The sequence below is a fragment of the Globicephala melas genome, chromosome 2 (genome assembly GCF_963455315.2).
Source record: "Globicephala melas chromosome 2, mGloMel1.2, whole genome shotgun sequence".
Classification (NCBI taxonomy): domain Eukaryota; kingdom Metazoa; phylum Chordata; class Mammalia; order Artiodactyla; family Delphinidae; genus Globicephala; species Globicephala melas.
This window is the reverse complement of record NC_083315.2, coordinates 61,041,463-61,061,582: the sequence shown is the minus strand read 5'-3', so window position 1 is coordinate 61,061,582 and position 20,120 is coordinate 61,041,463. Positions and strand designations below refer to the sequence as shown.

The 20,120-nt window shown below is 51.3% G+C and overlaps 1 protein-coding gene across 2 annotated transcripts in view; it reads left to right on the top strand.

The window, feature by feature from the left end:
- The window catches only part of CD276 (CD276 molecule), a 30,002-nt gene that overhangs the window by 1,065 nt on the left and 8,817 nt on the right, over window positions 1-20,120 (top strand). Inside the window, exons 1-6 of one of the 2 annotated variants that reach the window (XM_060294013.1) lie at window positions 13,365-13,657; window positions 14,684-14,810; window positions 16,994-17,341; window positions 17,529-17,843; window positions 18,454-18,792; window positions 18,979-19,275. In XM_060294013.1, the coding sequence (XP_060149996.1) occupies window positions 14,738-14,810; window positions 16,994-17,341; window positions 17,529-17,843; window positions 18,454-18,792; window positions 18,979-19,275 (1,372 nt within the window). In that variant the 5' untranslated portion in view covers window positions 13,365-13,657; window positions 14,684-14,737. Of the gene's footprint in view, window positions 1-13,364; window positions 13,658-14,683; window positions 14,811-16,993; window positions 17,342-17,528; window positions 17,844-18,453; window positions 18,793-18,978; window positions 19,276-20,120 lie in introns of those variants that run through there. The other variant, XM_030875028.2, reaches the window with a different exon arrangement.

The following is a 20,120-nucleotide window of genomic DNA, read 5'->3' as shown; positions in this document are numbered from 1 at the left end:
GGGATCTATCATCGAGGAAAACGTTAAGCAAATAGGAAGGCAAAAACCATTGGGGAGTTGGGAGGGTTTGTTTGACTTAATTGAGAAAAACTATTTACCTTCAAATTGGATGTGGATAATTGTAAATGAGGCTGATTTCATCATTAAATGAAGGCCCTAGGTCCTTTTCTTACATGCTTGTCTCTAGCAGTTAGCTTCTATGTTAGAAAGTAATGAAGCTGTTCTGTTTTTAAGAGAGTTCTTTATTTAGTTCAGCCTCCTCTCTGACTCCCTCTTGCCTCCCAGAAGTCCCTAGGAAATCTGATGCTGTGCAGCCTTCCTTGTAGTTTGGGGCCCTGCACACAGGTGGGTGCTTTTGGAGGCTGAGAGAAATTGAAGTCTAAACTTGAATTTTAACTCTAAACACGTCCAATGGGTTGGGCTGATCTGAGCGGCAGGGCTCTGAGGCTGTGGGTATGAGTGGTGGCTCATATTTCCAGCTCTTTAGGAAATGGGAATATTTTGGGCGAGTATAGATTAAGCATTAACACTTACGTTAACCATTAAGCATGGAAATCTTTCTCCGCTGTATTACACATATCACAGTTTTTGCACTAAGGACTTTTGTATAGCAAAGGGACTCTTGAGGGAGTGAGCTTTGCACTAAGTGGCTTCAGTGATGCTTGTATTGGTCCCATGACTGACTTTGGAATTCTTTTCTCTCTTCAATGACATCACTGGTGGTTTCTCCTGCCTGCTTTCAGTGAGCTTTCCAATTCATTCCAGACTCCTGTGTTCCAAGAAATCAGGCAATCCAGCTTGTTAGAGATGGGAAGCCTACATTAAAGCAAGCCCAAGGATGAGAAGGGGTTCTGGGATTTGAGGACCGCTTTTCCTTCCTGTCCTCAGCCCTCTGCACCTCTGTCTGGGCACCCAATGGAAGCAGGTTGGCTGAATGTCTGAGATACCCAGATGACTGATAGCTGGGTCAGGTGCTTGAATGTTTGTGGAAAGGACAGTTATAGAAGTGTTGTCCCTTCTGTAGAGCCTGTGTCCTTATTCTGCTGAGGTGGACTTCTGAAAGTTCCGGTGGGAATTCCTCTATCCTTAAACTGTAACCTTCTATGGAGTCGTCAGTCTTCACTTTGGAGTAGGATTTGGGTTTGATGCTGAGCTGAGCAATACTGTTTGGGGTCAGAGACCGAGTGTGATCATAGAGCCGTAAGCTGGGATTCCACAGCACCCAAAGAGACTCCTAGAAAGTGTTGTAGAACAAGTGTCTGGCTTATTGCAGGCTGCTTCTTGGTTGGACATACAGGGCTTGTGCTATGTGAAGAAAAATGACCGAAATCCAAGCAGCCTCTGAGATTAACAGAGCCTGAACCCGTGGCCCTGAGTCACGGGGTCAGGTGAGGAGGAAGAAGGGCAGGCAGGATGATGTCACTGCCCATGAGCTTATCCTCTGAGTGGGTGGCCACTTCCATTGCGGTCCTTTTCCCACACCCCCAGGGCAGGAATGACAGGGAGGTCCACTGGCAAAAGAGGGAAGGCATAGTCAGGGCCTGGGGGAGGAGGGCAAAGAGGGTGGGAACCGGTCCATGTGATCTTTGAGAAATTTCTTTTGGTCTCGTTGGCTCAGAATGGATCAGACATCTGGGAGAGGGCCACGTGTGCTTTATGTAACCCTTGCCTGCCAACCCCAGTTCTGCCACCCCTGCAGTAAGAGATTCCGGATAGGCACATGGAGTTTTCAGGTTTGGGGGATGGAGCTGTGATGGATGCAGTCCTATGAGGTAGGGTATCATTAGCTCCATTGTATAGATGGGTAAACTGAGGCCCAGAAAGAAGTCCTGTGCCCAAAGACATGCATTTGGCAAATTTTGGGGCTGGGATGCTGTCTCCCTCCAGAACTGGCTCTTTCTGCCACTCTGGAGGCAGACACAGTCTTTACCCCTCATTCTGGAGCCTGATAAGATGTGCTAAGGGTCCCCACAGCAAGGCAGAGGATTCATCTGGGGAGCTGGGGAGAGGGCAGTCCTGACCTGGGTATCCCAGACTAGTTGTCCTTGCAGCCCAGTTGGAACCATTGCTGAGAGTTCTTACTCTTCGAGAGGCCTGGTCCTCAGCACACTCATGCCTTTCAGGAGTCCCTCTTACACCCTCCAGTTCTGACCAGTGCTCCCAGCCAGCTGCCCCCATTCTTCCTCGTTCTCTTTGTGGTCCAGAGAATGAATGCCTCCTCCACACCCCTAATGCCTTTGGGCCTTTGGCCTTCCTGAGGCTCAGGGAGGGTATGTTGGAGGGAACCCGCTGGGAGTGGGGTTTGAGAAACATCTTTTGTTGGGAGCCTTGGAGCAGGGAGAGATACTACCTCTGGGAGGCAGGGCTCCCAGCTCACCCTAAATCAGTGTAGGCTCCTAGGGACTGGGCCTCCCAGGGGGGAGACACTGGAATGTGTACTTATGGGGATGGCCCTCTACTGGGGGATGTGGTGGCAGCAGGGGCAGTAGGGGCTTGAGCCCACTGGGAGGAGGAAGGGAGAGAGGACCACCAGGGATGAGCCAGACACAGAGATGGAGCTGAATTGTGATTTGCTGCTTTGGAGCTTGGGTGCTGGTGGGGTCCTAGGAGCAAAGGGGGTCAGAGAAAGAGTACTGTTCCCAGGGACCTAGATGTATAGATGTATAGCCTGACAGAGGAGGCTCAGTGCAGAGGATCCCAGGAGGACTTTTCCCCATGCCCATGGCAATAATAACAAAAGTAGTAATAATTGTTACCACTGTTTGAGTGCTAGGGGCTTTAAGTCCTCTCTGTATGTTATTTTATTCTTACAGCAGTTCTGTGGGGTAGGGATTGTTACCAGCTTTTTAGGGATGTGGAATCAAATCTCAAAGAGGTTAAGTCATTTAAACTTGATCATGTGTCTAGCAAGGCTTCCGAGTTAGAATCTGAACCTAGGCCTGCCTGCTGTACCTGAGCTCAAACTGTACCCTGGGGCAGGCAAGGCAGTCTGATGATGCCATTTAACAAGTGAGGAATTGAGGCCCAGGGGCCACTTGTGAGCAGGCCCTTAGTCACCTCTCATGGTGATTGATGACTGAGCGTGACAGCCTACACTCGTTTCTCTAGGCTCAGATTCCCATCTCTATGATGGGCATGGAAGTGGGCACTGGACAGGTGAACTCCAAGGAGCCTTCAAGCTCTAAGGACTAGTGGCGCCTGCTACACTCATGAGGAGGAATCCATGGAGATCCAGAGGGGCTGGTGCGTAGGTAGAGAGGGGTCTGCAGCATTGTTTTGCCAGGGTGAACCTCTTTCAGGGTAGAAACCTAAAGAATGTGAAGGCAGGGAGGTATTTAGGTAGAACACATCTGGGGTAAGTGGACCCTTCCTTGAGTGAAGTCTGGAAAGGCTTCTGGAAGGGATGGGGTTTCCAGACATATCTAGGTAGGCACTTAACAGGACTCAGCAGAAGTTGAGTGAATGCAGATACATGTGTCACAGGCCTGCCAGGGCTTGACCTGGGATCCGCGCTCTGATTTGGTCTTATGCTCTCTCATGCCTTCCCCTCCTCTCTCCACTCCCCTCCTTTGAATCCTTTTTTTCTGGCCAGACCTCTTCTGAGCTGAGTGTAGCTTTCACTTTTTTTTCAGGGTTCTGTGTTTCTGATGGTGTGTGTGTGTGTGTGTGTGTGTGCCTCCCGTGTGCACCCATGTGCGTGTATAGCCTCTGCACACACTTCCAGTTCTGAGATGGTGTCACACTGCCTTGTCAAGTGGCTGTTGAACCCTGGAAGATGCAAACTCATTTTGTGCTGGCCCCTCAGCCAGAAGAGGGTGTGAGAGGCAGGCCAGTTGCTGTAGCAAAAATCACTATGTTCTCAGATCTACTGAGATGTTTATGTTCTCTCTGGTTTTGCCTCCTCTGGTTCTGATGCCCTGACTTCAGTGTGGAGAGGGTGCCTCGGTGGGGATGGTCTGGCTTGGGGAGGCCAGGGGCTCTGCTCTGTCCTGTTCTCCCTCTTCTTGGTCTTCCTATAAGCCATAAGGGAAGCAAGCTGTGGATGCCAGCCCCACTCTCCTGGGCTGGCGCTGATGACACACTGCTGTCTTGACTTACACAGAAATCACTTGGAGAGGAAGAATTGATTTCTTCTCTTGGGTGAGATCGCGGGGGTGGGGAGCAGTGCCCAGTGGACAGCCTTGAACCCCAAAGGCCCAAACTGACTCATTATCAGGAAAAAGGAAGGCCAACAGGATTCCCAGGGAACTCTGGAGATCCCCTCGACTCTTTCCCCAGACTCCATTTATAGAGCACCTATACTAACTAGGACTAACTAGGACAGTTTAGATAATTTTGCTCAGTTGAGTCCTATAATCATCCTATGAGGGTGGAGTTTAAATTCCTATTGCACAAATGAGCAAACGGAGACTCAGAGAGGATGTTTTCCCAAAGTTGCGTGGCTAGGAAGTGACAGAGTCTGGATTTGAACCTATATCTCCGACTCCAGAGTCATCTTCTAAAACACCAGGGCTCACTCCTTCCATGAAGCTTCTCGTGACTACACCAGCCCAGCATGTGATCGTGGTCATAGCACAGGGAGGAGGCCAGGACCTTCCTTTGATGGTTAAGGAGATGAAGACCCTGAGAGGCAATGGGCTTGCTCTAGGGAGCCTAGCAAGTCAGTGATAGAGCCTGGTCTGAAACCCACATAAATCTTTATGTTGCTGTTTTCCTTTTTCGTTTGTTAATACAAAAGAATTACATGCTCGTTGTCAAAGTTACAGAAGTACATCAACGAGAAGGTGGAAGTAGACCTTTACCTTCATTCCCATGCCCCAGAGTTGGGTTCACTATCATACTTCCAGACCCATTTTCTATATACAAACATTCATCCATCCATCTCTCTCTAAACACACAAGCATTCATTCATTCATTCATTGAACAGTGCTTTGAACACTCATTATGTGCCAAGCCTTTGGTAGAACTAAGCATCCAATAGTAAATAAAGCAGACGTGGTTCCTGCCCAGGGAGGTCCCAGTATGACACGAGATAAACAAACTGCAACGCGGAACAGGGGCATCCTTAGAGTGGCAGACCTCCAACCCAGCTTTTCTGCCAAGGTGACCCTCGGGATGTCATCCAGGAAGAAGGAACTGTGTTTGCAAAAACCCTGTGAGGTAGGGAAGAGGGTCTCATTGTAAGAGACCCTGATGAGAGGTCAGTGGGAGGAGGTGAGGCTGGGGAGGTGGGCAGGGCTGGACCAGGCAGGGCCCTGCATGCCGTGGAGGAGCTGATTTGATATTGAAAGTGATGACATGATGCACTTCTGTTTTTACAGCAGTTTTTTCTGGTCGCTGTCTAGAGTCTAGATGGGAGTATAGTACTGGGTTGGGGGACAAGAGAGAAAGCGGGGGACCGGTGAGGAGGCTTTTGTCGTCATGCGGGCAAGAGATGATGACGACTTGGCAGACCAGAGAGAGAAGCAGAGGTGGAGGGGAATAGAGAGAGTAAAGATATATCGGGTTGCCAAACTTTTTCTGTAAAGGGCCGGAAAGTAAATAGTTTAGGCTTTGTGACTGTTGTGACTACTCAGTTCTACTGTTGTAGTGGAAAAGCAGCCACAGACAATATGTGAATGAATGAAGTGTGGCTGTGTGCCAATGAAACTTTATTTATGGATACTGAAATTTGAATTTCATGTGATTTCTATGTGTCATGAAATAGTCTTCTTCTTTTGATTTTCTAACCATTTAAAAAGGTAAACCTTGTCTTAACTGGTGAACTGAACAAAAGCACGTGGTGAGCTGGATTTGGTGCTGGGGCTGTAGTTTGCAGACCCTTGAGATATATTTTGAGGTCAGGGATGGCTGTTCTTGGCGATGGATTGTAAGGGTGTGAGAAATCAGGTTTCTGGCTTGATCAGAGGGGGTGGAAGATGGTGCCTTTACGAAGTGGGAAGGGCTGGGGAGGAACAGGTTTGGGGGAGAAATCAAGAGTTTGAAGAGGGACATGTTAAGAGGGAGATGCCTGTGAGTCATTGGAACACAGATATTTAGGAGACAGTTGGGTTTAAGTTTGGAGCTCAAATGAGAGGTGTGGACTTGGAGAAGTAAATCTGGGGAGTTGCCAGCATATAAATGATATTTAAAGCCATGGGAGTGGATGAAATCATCTAGGAAAAAATAGTAGAGAGAATTAAGGAGAGGGCCTAGGAGCAAGTTCCAGGGGCTTCAGTGCCAGAGAAGGAAGGGCCTGCACTGAAATATAGGAGATGGAGCGAGAGGTAGGTGACTAGATCTTGGACCATGGGACCATTTATTAATATAGAAATTAGGTCATATAACTCACAATATTCTTTATTCACATGACCTATGTCATGGGCTTATTTCCATGTAAGTACACCTTCTTTTGAAAGGCGGTATGCTATTCCATTATATACATGCACCATAATTAATGTACCAGTTCCCTGTTGTTTTCCATTTTTGCTGCTGCCTGGCTGTCTTTGAGAATGGAGCTAGTGTTTCTGTAAACCAGTCCCTGCCAACTATGGCCCCTGGGCCCAATCTTTTGCTGCTTGTTTTTGTATAGCCCAGAAGCTAAGAATGGTTTTTACATTTCTAATGGTTGAAAAAAAATCATGTGATTCATGAAAATTATATGCAATTCAGTTCCGAGTGTCCATAAATAAAGTTCTATTGGAACACAGCTCTGCTCACGCATTTATGCACTGTCTCTGGCTGCTTTCCTGCTGTAAGGGCAGAGTCGAGCACTTGTGACAGATATGGGAGGGCCTGCAAAGCCTAAAACATTTGCTATCTGGACCTTCACAGAAGAAATTATGCTGACCCCTGCCTGACTCGATTCTGCATCCAGAACCAGCAGTAGGTCCATACACAGGCTGAGCAGGGTATTTTGAGCATCTCAAAATGGGAGGACACGATCTAGAGAAAAAATTCTTTGATGCCCGAAATTCTGCCATCAGCTCTTATTTTGAGTAAACCATTGCCCTTTTAAAACATCATCCTTTAAAATTCAAACCTCCTCTGCAAGGTTAACATTACATATGCATCAATTAATCAAAGGTTGGGCCTACCTATGGCAACAATATTACTCCTCTACTTAAAACCCTTTCTTTCTTATCACCTACAAGCTAAATCCAAACATGACCTCCTGTTCCAGCCCTGGCTTGCCCTTTAGCTTCTCCTCCTCCTGTGACCACCATCTTACATCTCCTGTCTGCCCACATGGAAGGGCCTGCATTCCTCCAGCCTCCCATGCTGCTTCCTTCCTCACTGCCTGTGCCTGGGTTTCTCCCAGTGCCTGGAATGGCCTTTCCCAGCCTGACCACCTGGGGAGCTTCAGGTCAATTTTAAGGGCTCACCTTTAGGGTTATCGTGTCTCTGAGGTACCTCCAAGTGGTCCTCACTGTATCTTAAGTAGTACATTATACTGAACTACAGTGATTTCTGTGCACTCCCCTATTGTAATGCAGGCTCCTTGAGGACAGAGACAGTTTAGTCCTCTCTCTGTCCCCATTGCCTGCCTAACAGGCACTCAGTGAAGAGTTAAGTGAATAGCTAAATACACGAATGAACGTATATTCAAGGACTCCTTCGGTTGTAGATAATAGGAACCTGGCTCAAACTGGCTTAAGGGAAAAAAAAAGATTACTCATGTATCTGGGCAGTCTGGTGAAGCTTTGCTTCAGGCATAGGGGCTGAAATGTTGTTTTCGGGGCTCAGTATCCCTCCTGCCTTCACCTCTGCCTCTGTATTTGTTTGGATCGATTCTTTAGGTTATTGCTAGCTGATAGATTCATTGCCAACAGCCCCAGACCACATCCTTCTTAGCAACCTCAGCAAGAAAAGAGTGTTTTCTGAGAGCGCCAGCAGCAAAGCCCTGGGAGGTCTCTGATTGGGTGTGGCTTGGCTCACAGGCTCATTCCCAAGCAAATCACTGAGTGGGGGCAGGGCGGGCATTCTCCAGTAAGCTGGGTCTGGTCACACGCCGAGGCCTGAGGCTGGGGATCAGCCCCACCAGCACCAAATGGACTGGGTTCCCTGCAGGGAAGCGGAGCCCTGTTATCACAAGGAGCCAGCCTAGAACGAGAGGGGGGCACTCTCGCAGAAACGATGAGGAACAAAATAAGAGCATCAAGACTGACTAGTGAAGGTAGAGAAGGTCTGCGCAGCATCTGTTTTGCTTCTGTATCAAGGAAAGAAGGGACAGAAGCTGTTAAGGAGGAACCCAAGTTCAGGCCAGAAGGGGAGGTGATAATCTGCTTTAAATGGATTTGTCTTCTGGCCCCTAGGATTGCTGAGTGAATTTGGAGATAAGATCTCTGAGAAGCTATCAGGGATATTTCAGGACAACTGGGGTAGACAGTGGGGGCGGGGGGAGGGGGAAGGTGTGGGTCGCAGCATTCCAGTTTCCCACTGTGTACAGAATCAATCCAGGGTCCCTAACCGACCCCTGAGCACCTCCCTTGCCTCATCTCCTGACTGCCTCTCCTCGGAGTCCCCGTCTTCCCAGAATATGCTGTGGGTGCTTGCTGCTCCGTGACTTTGCCTGTGCCAGACAGCTGAAATGTCTCCTCCTCTAGGAGGTCCAACTAAACCTCCCCACTCCTCCATGAAGTGCTTGACCCTCCATTCCCGTAATACCTGCCATAAACCTGCATCATGTTTGTTGTGTGAATGGATAAATGAATGCTGGAAGACCTAAAATGGGCAAATAACCAGTTTTATGGGGAATAAGGTAGATTATGGGAAAAACAGATTGGTGACCTTAATCCCTGACAAAACCCTGGAACTAATTGTCAATTGAGCACTTGAGGAAGAGTCCATTTTCTTCAAATGAGCCTTTTTTCTGGTTCTTCTCCACTTGAGTGGTCCCCTGCCAGAAGCAGTGACACTTTGGGGATGAGAAAGATGGGCAGCTGGGTGAGTGGCAGCACAAGTAGGAAAACTTGTGACCCCAAAGCCCTGAATAGTGGATGGACGTTGATCCTGGGGCAGACCCTAGGGCTGTACGGCTTTCCTGTTCCTGTCCTCTCCCTGAGGACCTTGATGACACAAGAAACAAAGTGGGGAGAGGAGGGCAACCTTTTTAGATAAATTCATTTGTTCTCTTCTTCATCCACCAAAAAATTATTGAGCACCTTCTATGCACCAGGTACTGTCAAAACAGTACTTCAGAAATGGCATCGTTACATAACATCGTGGCATGGTTACATAACACTGTGACTGCACTTAATGCCACCAAACTGTACACTTAAAAATGGTTAAAATGGGAATTCCCTGGGGGTCAAGTTGTTAGGACTACACGCTTTCACTGCCGAGGGCCCAGGTTCGATCCCTGGTTGGGGAACTAAGATCCCACAAGCCATGGGGTGAGGCAAAAAAGAAGAAAAAAAGGTTCAAATGGTAAACTTCATGTTGTGTGTACTTTGCCATAATTAAAAAATATATATCATGGCAGCTGGAGTGAGGGACTCAGCTTAACTGAATGAAATGTAATAGTAACAAATGAAATATCCTATAAAGCTGCACCCCTTCCCTGAATTTTTCAGAAGAGGATGGCAGAGATGTGGGTCTGCAGCAATTTGAGCAAATGACTTCTGGGTGTTGGCCACAGATTTGACAGTCTATTATTCTGGGTTGTTTTGGTGAAAAATGTGGCATGGCTGCCCAACATGACCTCTACCAGGGAGAGGAAGATCCAATACTTGCAGGGCTGTTATAAGGGAGGGGGCAGACTTGTTCTGCATGGTCCAAGGGGTCGAATGAGGAACGATATGGGCTGACAGACTTTGGCTCAGTAAAAGGTAGAGCTTTCCACCAATGAGAGCTGCTCAAAAGCCAGTGGATTTCTTTGGGAGGTAGTGGGTGCCCATCCCTAGAGGGAGCAAACAGAGGTTGTGGGAGTGGCCAGAGAAAGGTTCCCCGTTTTGCGACCTGATCATTAACTTCTGCATCTTCTTCAGAATTTGTTTGGTGGCGGGGGGGGGGGGGCTCTTCTTATTCCATGAGCTCCCTCAGTGATCCCAACTTTGGATTCCATGAATAGCTCCCCCGTCCTGTTCTGAGTTCCAGCTCTGTGTGTCCAGGAATCCATCAAACATTTTGTCACGGATAATCCATTCCAAGCCCAGTCAGAATTGTTCTTCCCCCTCATTTCCAGGTCTCCCCATCTTCTGTGTGTGACACACGCACCCATCGGTTGAAGCCTTCAGTACATCTTTGGCTCTTCCAGCCCCTCGCGTGCAAACAATCCCTAAGACCAGTCATGTCTACCCTTGAAATATCTCCTAAGCTGTGCCCAGGTATCATTAAGTGACTCTGATGAGATAGCGTTCAGTTCATGTTTTGAAACACCTATTCTAGATGTGGTTTCCTTTTGCTGCTCTGAGCAGTAGCAATTTTCACGGGGTGGGAAGAGGGGGAAGAGAAGGCGGGAGAGGAAGGGAGGGATGAGTCCCTAAATTAGTCACTTCAGATGCTGTAAGAAAGACCCAAAATAACGGTGACGCTAGAACAGATGCTTATCCTCACCCAAGTGACAGTCCGGGTATGTCCAGTGCTGATACTGCAGCCGCTCAGGGGCCTTCTGTCCTGCAGTTCTGCAGTCCCCAGGGTGTTGCCTTTGGCAGTATGGTCCTAGATAGCTCACCACATCTGTGTTCCAGCCAGTGGGAAGGGGGAGGAGAAGAGAGAGGGTATGCTCCTTCTCTTTAAAGGCATGCCCCAGAAGTTGTACACATCAGTTCCTCCCACATCCTATTAACCAGAAAATGATCACATGGGCATACCCTGCTGCAAGGCAGGCTGGGATCTGTAGTCTTTAGCCAAGAGGCCCTGTGCCTAACAAAATATTCTACAGAAGAGGAGGAGAACAGATGTAAGGGGAACACTAGTGGTTTCTACCACAGTCATTTTGTACATTTCAGTGTGACCTGCATGGCAGTTAATTGGCTGGACCTTAAGGATAGAGTACATGAAGGCTTAACGTACTAATGAAGTTCCATTAGCATCCAGTAAAGCGTTTTTTCTTTTACAGATGGGAACATGGAGCTCAGAGAGGGGAAGTCACCTATTAAGACTGCACAGCAAAGTGTCAGAAGTGGGACTGGAACCCAAACTTTGGGCTTGCTTTTTACTGTTTCAAAGAGATCTGGCTGAGAGGCAGATAAGCAGTGCCAGGAAGACAGGTCTCTTGGGGCTGGGGAGAGACCACCTTTCCCAGCCTGTCTACCTGCGGAGCTGCTCATCATTTGTCAGCACTCGCCTTTAGGGTTATCACATCTCAGAGGTGCCTCCAAATCGCCCTCACTGTATCTGAAACAGCACTCTGTAGGGAACTGAGGTGATTTCTGTGCACTTCCCTATTGATGCAAGACAGACGCAGCTTAGTCCTCTGTTCCCAGTGCCTGCCTACCAGGCACTTGGTGAATAGTTAAGTGAATAACGAAATACACAAATGAATGTATATTCAAGGACTCCTTCAATTGCAGGTAATAGAAACTTAGCTCAAACTGGCCTGAGGGGGGCGGAAAATGATTGGCTCAAGTATCTGGGCAGTGTAGGTGTACAGCTTGCTTCAGGCATAGCTGGATCCAGGGGCTTAACTGTTGTTTTCAGAAGCTGTGCTTCTGTCCTATGCCGGCTAGCAAAGATTGACACCGGTTATGTGGCTTGACCCTTCTTGTCCTCTCCGTGGGAAATGTTATCCAAGCAGCCCCTGCAGGAATTGGGAAGAGGCAGGGGGTTAAGAGAATATGGGGTGCTATTGGTGGTCATGGTAGGGGCAAGGAGTTCCTCTTGGATATCCCCAGGTCCAGGGCATCTTGGTAAAGAGCCCAGCCTCAGCCCTTGATCTTTGGTTTTGGCTTTATGGGGGTACATCTTGGGTCATCTCTTGGGAGCTTCCCTGTGGCTCCACCTCTGCTGAGGTTGGATGCACTTACTGTACCCTCAGGCCAAGGGTGGCCTGGCCCCCTCACTCCTGCTCCTCTGGGAAAGCCAAGGCACCCTGGGGTCTTTCCTGGCAGGGTTCCGTGGAGTTCCCGCATTCGGCGGGGTGGGGTGGGGTGGGGAGGAAGAACCGTCTGCTGACTCACTGGGAGGGGCAGTACATTGCTGACTCCAGGGCAGGTCCTGCCTGGGGATGACAATTCCCCTTTGTAGAAAAGGTGGGCAGCGTGGTATGAATGCAGCGTGAGGTCTGTGTGTCTCCATGGGGCTCTGCGTACTAGGCAGCCCATCTGTCCCACTGGTCACAGGCCATGCTCTCATTCCCTGGCAACATCTTGTCTCTGAGATGTGTTTCTCCCTCCTGCCTTCAGCTCTGGGAGCCCAGCTATCGGGGTGGGAGTCTCTTGGTGTCCTCGGTTCTGGTGTGTCAAGGGCTTCTCCCCAGGGAAAGCACGAGAGTGGGAACTTCCCTGAGTCCAGAGTCTAGGAAGGGAGTTGAAGGGAGCAAATCCAATGCCCTGCGAACCTCTCATCCTCCCTCTGAAGGGAAGGACAGCTCGGCCCTTGGGGAACCTGATAGGTCTGGTCGGAAGAGAGGTGCTCCCTGACCTCCCCACATTCGTGGAGGTGGCAGGCAGTCCCAAGCGACCCTGGCAAGTACAACCCAGTGGCAGGAATTAGCTTGATGGATGAAGGAGAAGTCATAAGAAAGGTCTTGAGTACCAGGCAGAGGCGTGTGGGCTTACTCCCGCGGTAAATAGGGAACCATGAGAGGTGCCTGTGGGGGAAGGATGTGAGCAGATTCCTACCTCAGGTCCTAAGAGGAGACATGTAAAATGTGGGGTTGTCAGGGATGGACTGGAGGGTCCCAGGAGGATCACAGGAGTGCTGGCCGCACAGGTGAGGGTGGGAAACGGTGGGCATGGGCAGCAGTGGGAAGGGTGAGGGAGGCCCAGGAAGGACAGGCCTTGGTTCTGTCTGGGGGTGAAAGAAAGGAAGGGAGACTCGGAATCTGGGAGTTTCTTAACCTTAGTCCCTGTGATTCCTTCAGTGGGCAGGCAAGCATGGCAGGCCGCTGCCTGCCAGCACTTCCTCTGGGCCGTGGTGGCCCTTGTAGGCAGGATGTGGTGCCCGCCAAGGGTGACTTTATGAATGGAGCGTGAAGGCTGCTGACTCAGCAGGTGGCAAGGCTTTGAGGCCGCCAGGTTTGGACCGGAAGTGTCTGGGAAGGAAGTGGCTGCTCAGGGCTTCCCTGCCGCGGACAGCTGGGGGTGGAGGATGTACTGGGCAGGATGCACCCGGCTTGGCTAAGGGACTCCCTCAGCTCAGCTGCTGGGTGTGTGTGTGTGGGGGGGGGTGGGGAGTGGGGTGCTAGGCTGGGACTGGGAGGGTTGAGGCTGGGTGCCTCTGACTGGAATTGATGATAATGGCTGTTGATGACATTTGCTCCCTGAAAGGGCAGAGAGGTGTGTCAGGAGGTGGGGAACTCGAACCGTTCTCATCTGTGCTCTCTGGCAAATTACATCACACTAACGAAGCCCCCTCCCTTATCTGGGCTTTAATTGTTTTCTTCTTGCAGAATGGGACCAAGTCAGGCAGCCCGGCTCCCTGGGTGGTTTTGGAGAATGTGAAACCTTTTATATTTTTGTGAAATCGTATTGGATATCATGAATCGACCCTGGTGACGTCGTTTGGTCAGGAGGTGGCGCGAACAATCAGGCAGCAGCTGTGGGACACAGGGAGCAGGCGGACAGCTTGGTGGGGCTGGGGGCGGGCAGAAGGGCAGCCAGGACCAGGAGCGGGGCTGGACCCGGGGAGGTCTGGGCCTCCCTGGCTCAGGTCTGACGTGTAGTCACAGAAATACCTCACTCAGTCCTGACTCCGCTTGGGGGGTCAGCCCCAGTCCAGGCCTCGTCCATTTCTGATCGGTCTTGGGCACTCACTACACACAGGTTAAACTAGCCAGTGTCCTTTCCCTTCAGCCCCGTACTCATATACCAGGCTGCCTTCTAGAAGTCTCACCTGGAAGTTCCTGCACAAACACTGCTCACTGTACGTGCCCTACAACGAACCCTTCCACATTCTCTGTCTCCGTGAGTGTCCCACCTGGTCACTGGGCTCAAAACCATGGACACCCTGACTGCTCCCTCTCTCTCTCCCCTGTCCTACCATGCTGTCGCTTTCTCCCAGACCTGCTTTGTCTCGTCTGTCCAGCTTTTCTCATTTATCCTGCACAGCTGTCAGAGTAATCTTTAGGAACCGCAGCTCTGACCATATCCTTTCCTCTATTCCAGAACCTTCAGTGGCTCCCAGCTGCCTTTAGGATAAACTTTCAACCTCTTAGCCAATCTCTAAGTCTTATTCTCCCCTACCAGCTGTTGTCTTGAGCCAAACCAGTCCGTGTACATCCTTGGCCTGAGCAGACAGACTTGCCTTTACTAGCTGCCTTACCTCTCCCTCCTTTTGTTTGCATACCAACATCTTAGAAGGGGTGGGTCCCAGCTGCCCACTGCCCTGCTCCCCTGATCCAGCCTCCCCAGTGACTCACTTCCCTCCTGCCAGCATCTCTCAAAATATCCCTCAGCAGGGAGCCTTGTGCGGGTATAGGAGGGAGGACCTCCGAGCGGGCAGTTGCAGCCTTCCACCAAGCTGGTCTAGGGGAGATGAGGTGAGAGAGGGCCTGGGGAGGACGTTTTGAGACAAAGGGCTCACTTCCTCTTCCTCACAGGCAGGGGCAGCCTTCCACCACGGAGAGCCCAGCTGTCAGCTGCCTCACGGGAAGATGCTGTGTGGACCGGGCAGCACGGGTATGCGTGTGGCCACTGCCCTGGGAGTGCTGTGGTTCTGCCTCGCAGGTGAGGGGAGCAGAGTGGGGCCTGGAAGTGGGGGAGGAGGGGACCATTCCCACCAAGCCTCTCTGTCTAGCAGGGCTGGGGAGGTTTTGGCTAACCTCCTCCCAATCTCCTCTCTGCCCTGCCCACCTCATTCCTACCTCTGGGATCCAACAGGCAACTTACTTTACATTTTTTAGACTCTGTTTTCTCTTCTGTAAAATGGTAATGTGAGCACTAAATGTGATAACGCTGTTTCTCGAACAAACTGTATGTGTGCTTCCTCCCCAGGGCCTTTGCACATACTGTTCCCTCTGCCTGAAACTTTGTGCCCCCGAATGTCTGCATGACTTGATCCCTTATTTCATTCAAGCCTTTGCTCAAATGCCACCTTCCCCAGGCTTTCCTGGCTACCTTGTATAAAATAGTTCATCTTCCCTCCCTTTCCCTGACCTTACTTCATGCTTCTTCCCAACATTTATCTCCACCTGACATATTATATGTTTGCTTGCTGATTGCCTGCTCTGCTCAAAGAGCAGGATGTGTCTCCAGGGCCAAGATGGATGCCAGCCACATAGCAGGTGTGTAAATCTTCCCACACAGTTCTTGGCACAGAGTTAGCATTCAATAATGGCAGCTACTTTAATAACAACATCATCATAATTCAAATCCTAATCAGTTTCTGCTCTAAGGGAGAGTTTGCCTTCTCCCGCCAAGGGGTAGACAAAGTTGAGTGTCTGGTGCCATCTGGTGGTCGGAAAGAGGAAGCACCGCTTTACCCAGAGCTATTGATCCTTTGATTTCTTCAGACAAAGGGGTTTGTCTGGGTGATTCCTCCGGTTTCATCCCCCAAATGCCCGATACAAGGGGCACCCTGTTGGTCTCCAACTGGAGAGCTGGCCTGTGGCACCTGGCATTGTGGCAAGAGATCCAATGCCCACTTAAGACCTTTAGAGATCACTACACACTGCAAAGATGATGATACCCACTACCTGTATGTTATTCATGATGAAAATACTAACTATAAAATGCTATTTTTCTAAGTGTGAGAAACCTTTAATGAGTGCAGTATTCAGTTAGCTTTGTTTCGAGACTGTTTGATCTTCACACTTTTTTTTTTGTTTTTTTGCGGTACGCGGGCCTCTCCCATTGCGGAGCACAGGCTCCGGATGCGCAGGCTCAGTGGCCATGGCTCACAGGCCTAGCCACTCCGCGGCATGTGGGATCTTCCCGGACCGGGGCACGAACCCGTGTCCCCTGCATCGGCAGGCGGACTCTCAACCACTGCGCCACCAGGGAAGCCCTATCTTCACACTTTTTGAGTGTGCCTGCTTTGCTGGTGCCCAAAGCACACAATCTAACCATTACCCAAGAATGGCAGTGCCAGGCCAGGGGACACATCTCACCACAAGAAAAGCTATCAGGAACCCCTACTTAATTTTCCAGGGCTCTAAAAGAAGAGCTGGACTGGAGGCAGAGGTGACTGGGTGGGAGGCTGCAGGGCAGGGGTAGGAGCAAGGGAACCTGACCCACCGGGCTTTTCTCTGGTTATGTCATACTCTTTTTTCATTCCCTTTCAATCTCAGCTTAATATCTCCTTATGGAGAAAGTGGCTCACCACCATATTTAAATGCATGGGTATTCTTTCTTTCTTGCATAAAAACTAATCATGTGTATTTAGGAAAAGAAAAATGAAAAAGCACTTGTGATTCTTTCTCATCCAGAGAAAACCACTAATAACATTTTGGTGCATACTTTTTTAAGACTCCCTTTTTACAATTTATAAAGATAATATATATTTGGGAAATGCAACCAGCACAGACAGGTGTAAAATACCTGCCAGAGTTTTGAAAAGCTACCTCCTTGCTTTCTATCCATTGGCTTGCTTTCTTCCTTCATACCCCAATCATATACTAATAAGAATTTGTGTGCTAGTTTGTCCCTCTCTCCCGCTAAGACGTAAGCTCTGTAGGGGTGTTACCTTGGTGTTGTTCTCCGTGGCATTCCTAACTCTTACCCCTGGCATAGTGGGTGCTTACTATATTCCTGCTGATTGAATTAGAACCAAAGGTAATAAACTCTTAGGCCTTAAAAAAAAAAAGGGAGTGGACAGGGCCTGAAGTTAACCCGGAAGGGGAGGGGGACTAGGGAGGCCCGGAGTGTCCCGGCCCCTCCTCACCGTCCCACCCCACCAACCGCATCCCCAGGCGCCGCAGTGGAAGTCCGGATCCCTGAAGACCCCGTGGTGGCCCTCGTGGGCACTGACGCCACCCTGCGCTGCTCCTTCTTGCCTGAGCCCGGCTTCAGCGTGGCGCAGCTCAACCTCATCTGGCAGCTGACAGACACCAAACAGCTGGTGCACAGCTTCGCCGAGGGCCGCGACCAGGGCAGCGCCTATGCCAATCGCACTGCGCTCTTCCCAGACCTGCTGGCTCAGGGCAACGCGTCCCTGAGGCTGCAGCGCGTGCGCGTGGCTGATGAGGGCAGCTTCACCTGCTTTCTGAATATCCGGGACTTTGGCAGCGGCAGCGCTGCGGTCAGCCTGCAGGTGGCAGGTGAGAGCCGCGAAGGGGGTGTGTGTGCCCTCCCTTTGGCACACCCCTCATACTTCCCGCAACCCCTTTACCCACTGACCCAGGGCTGACCCGTGACCTCACAGCCCCAGGCACCTTTCCCCTCCACTGTGTCCCGCTGCCCTTGCCTTACGTTGACCTCTGCCCTCTACCCTCTGCTCCCCTCCAGCCCCCTACTCAAAGCCCAGCATGACCCTGGATCCCAACAAGGACCTGAGGCCCGGGGACACGGTGACCATCACGTGCTCCAGCTACCGGGGCTACCCCAAGGCCGAAGTGTTCTGGCAGGATGGGCAGGGTGCGCCCTTGACCGGCAACGTAACCACGTCGCAGACGGCTAAGGAGCAGGGCTTGTTCGACGTGCGCAGTGTCCTGAGGGTGGTGTTGGGCACTAATGGCACCTACAGCTGCCTGGTGCGCAACCCCGTGCTGCAGCAGGACACTCATGGCTCTGTCACCATTACACCGCATAGAAACCCCACAGGTTTTTGTTTTGTTTTCTTAAATGTCCCCCTGGGGGTGGTGGTGGTCCTGTGTGCAGGGGTCACGGTATCTGAATCTAGCTCCATACCTTCAGTCTCTCGGAACAGTGAGATGCCTAATAACAATAACGGAAAAGATAAACAGGGTGCATAGGCGGCAATCTAACCGTGGTGGGAGTGGGTGAGGGTGATGATTACAGGTCCTCTCAGCTCTCTGGGTCCCCTGATTCCAGGGCTCTGGAAACCTCTGGAGAGAATGGAGAAGCATTCAGATCTCAGAAGAGAGTGGAAGGATAGGAGAGGGAAATGGATCCTGGTGGAAAGGGGAGTTTTGCTAGGGCTGGAGGCTGCTCTAGGCCGGGTCCCCCCCTCCCCCACTCCCCCCGGGGATGGACCTTTTCAGGCCAAGGCCAAACTGCTGTGATTCTTGTCAGAAGATTAGGGAGACTCCACGTCTTGAAGTGCTGAGACTTAATCTGTTTTTAGGTCTGGGGAGAAAATGGGAAGATGGAAAGGGACCTGGGGGTTGATGGAGGAGCAGGATGCTGGGGGGTGGTAGCCCAGAGTGTCGGCGCCCCTCCTCACTGCCTGCCGCTCCAACCTCGCCCTCAGGTGCTGTGGAAGTCCAGGTTCCCGAAGACCCCGTGGTAGCCCTCGTGGGCACTGACGCCACCCTGCGCTGCTCCTTCTTGCCCGAGCCCGGCTTCAGCCTGGCACAGCTCAACCTCATCTGGCAGCTGACAGACACCAAACAGCTGGTGCACAGCTTCGCCGAGGGCCGCGACCAGGGCAGCGCCTATGCCAATCGCACTGCGCTCTTCCCAGACCTGCTGGCTCAGGGCAACGCGTCCCTGAGGCTGCAGCGCGTGCGCGTGGCTGATGAGGGCAGCTTCACCTGCTTCGTGAGCATCCGGGACTTCGGCAGCGCCGCGGTCAGCCTGCAGGTGGCAGGTGAGAGCCGCGAAGGGGAGGGGGTCCCCTCCCTTTGGCACACTCCTCATACTTCCCGCAGCCCCTTTACCCACTGACCCAGGGCTGACCCGTGTCCTCACAGCCCCAGGCACCTTTCCCCTCCACTGTGTCCCGCTGCCCTTGCCTTACGTTGACCTCTGCCCTCTACCCTCTGCTCTCTTCCAGCCCCCTACTCAAAGCCCAGCATGACCCTGGAGCCCAACAAGGACCTGCGGCCCGGGGACACGGTGACCATCACGTGCTCCAGCTACCGGGGCTACCCCGAGGCCGAAGTGCTCTGGCAGGATGGGCAGGGTGCGCCCTTGACCGGCAATGTAACCACGTCTCAGATGGCTAACGAGCAGGGCTTGTTCGACGTGCGCAGTGTCCTGAGGGTGGTGTTGGGTGCTAATGGCACCTACAGCTGCCTGGTGCGCAACCCCGTGCTGCAGCAGGACGCTCATGGCTCTGTCACCATCACAGGTAGGGGCAGACGAACAGCTGGGGAGGGATAGAGGGGGCCGTTGCCTTTTATCTGGACCCTGAGCTGGAATTTAGGTAGGCTTGGGTGGTCAGAAGACTTAAAACATTTTCATACATTTCAGGTGTTTCAGACTCTACTCCAAGAAGTCCTTAAGGGACTTGCTTTATCGAGCTGATAGGAATCATTTGTAGTGTTTGCCCTTCTAAGAGTGTCTTAGGTGGTACTTGTGCTTCTTGTGCAGGGAACTGAGCACCTGCCTGGATCTGGAGGTATGGGCGGGAGTTCTGCAGCAGCCACGAGGCATGGCTCTGGAGTGCTTTCCTACGGGAACCTCTCCAAGTGCTGGGAAGGTGTTGCTACATCACCATCTGATGCTGGGCACCATCTGACTGCAAGGCCCTGAGAGACGGCTGGGCCTCTCCAGGTGGCCATACCCCTCACCCCATCAATGTCAGCTCTCCTGATGGAGTTGAGCGGGACCCAGGCAGCCTTTGAAACAGCCGGCTCTCTCTGCTGCCCCCATGTGGTCAAACACTAGATCAACGCCGCCCCTGTGGCAGTTGCCACCATCTCTGGTTTTGGGGTCCTAGCCCAGACACACTTCCCTTCCTTTAGTGCCCACCTGAGTGGCACTCAGGTGAAGCGGGCTCAGGCCCACACTCAGGCCAGGAGAGGCAGTCTTAATCCTTGTTTGGACCTCATTCTGGCTCCTCTGTCCCTCCTCATGGGCCAACTAAGCTTTCCCAGGGGTCTCCCTGCATTCTCTGGGGTCAGGACAGCACGTTCTGTCCATCTGGTTCTCCTATTTTCTCTTCTATGACTTCCACCCGACCCACAGCCCATG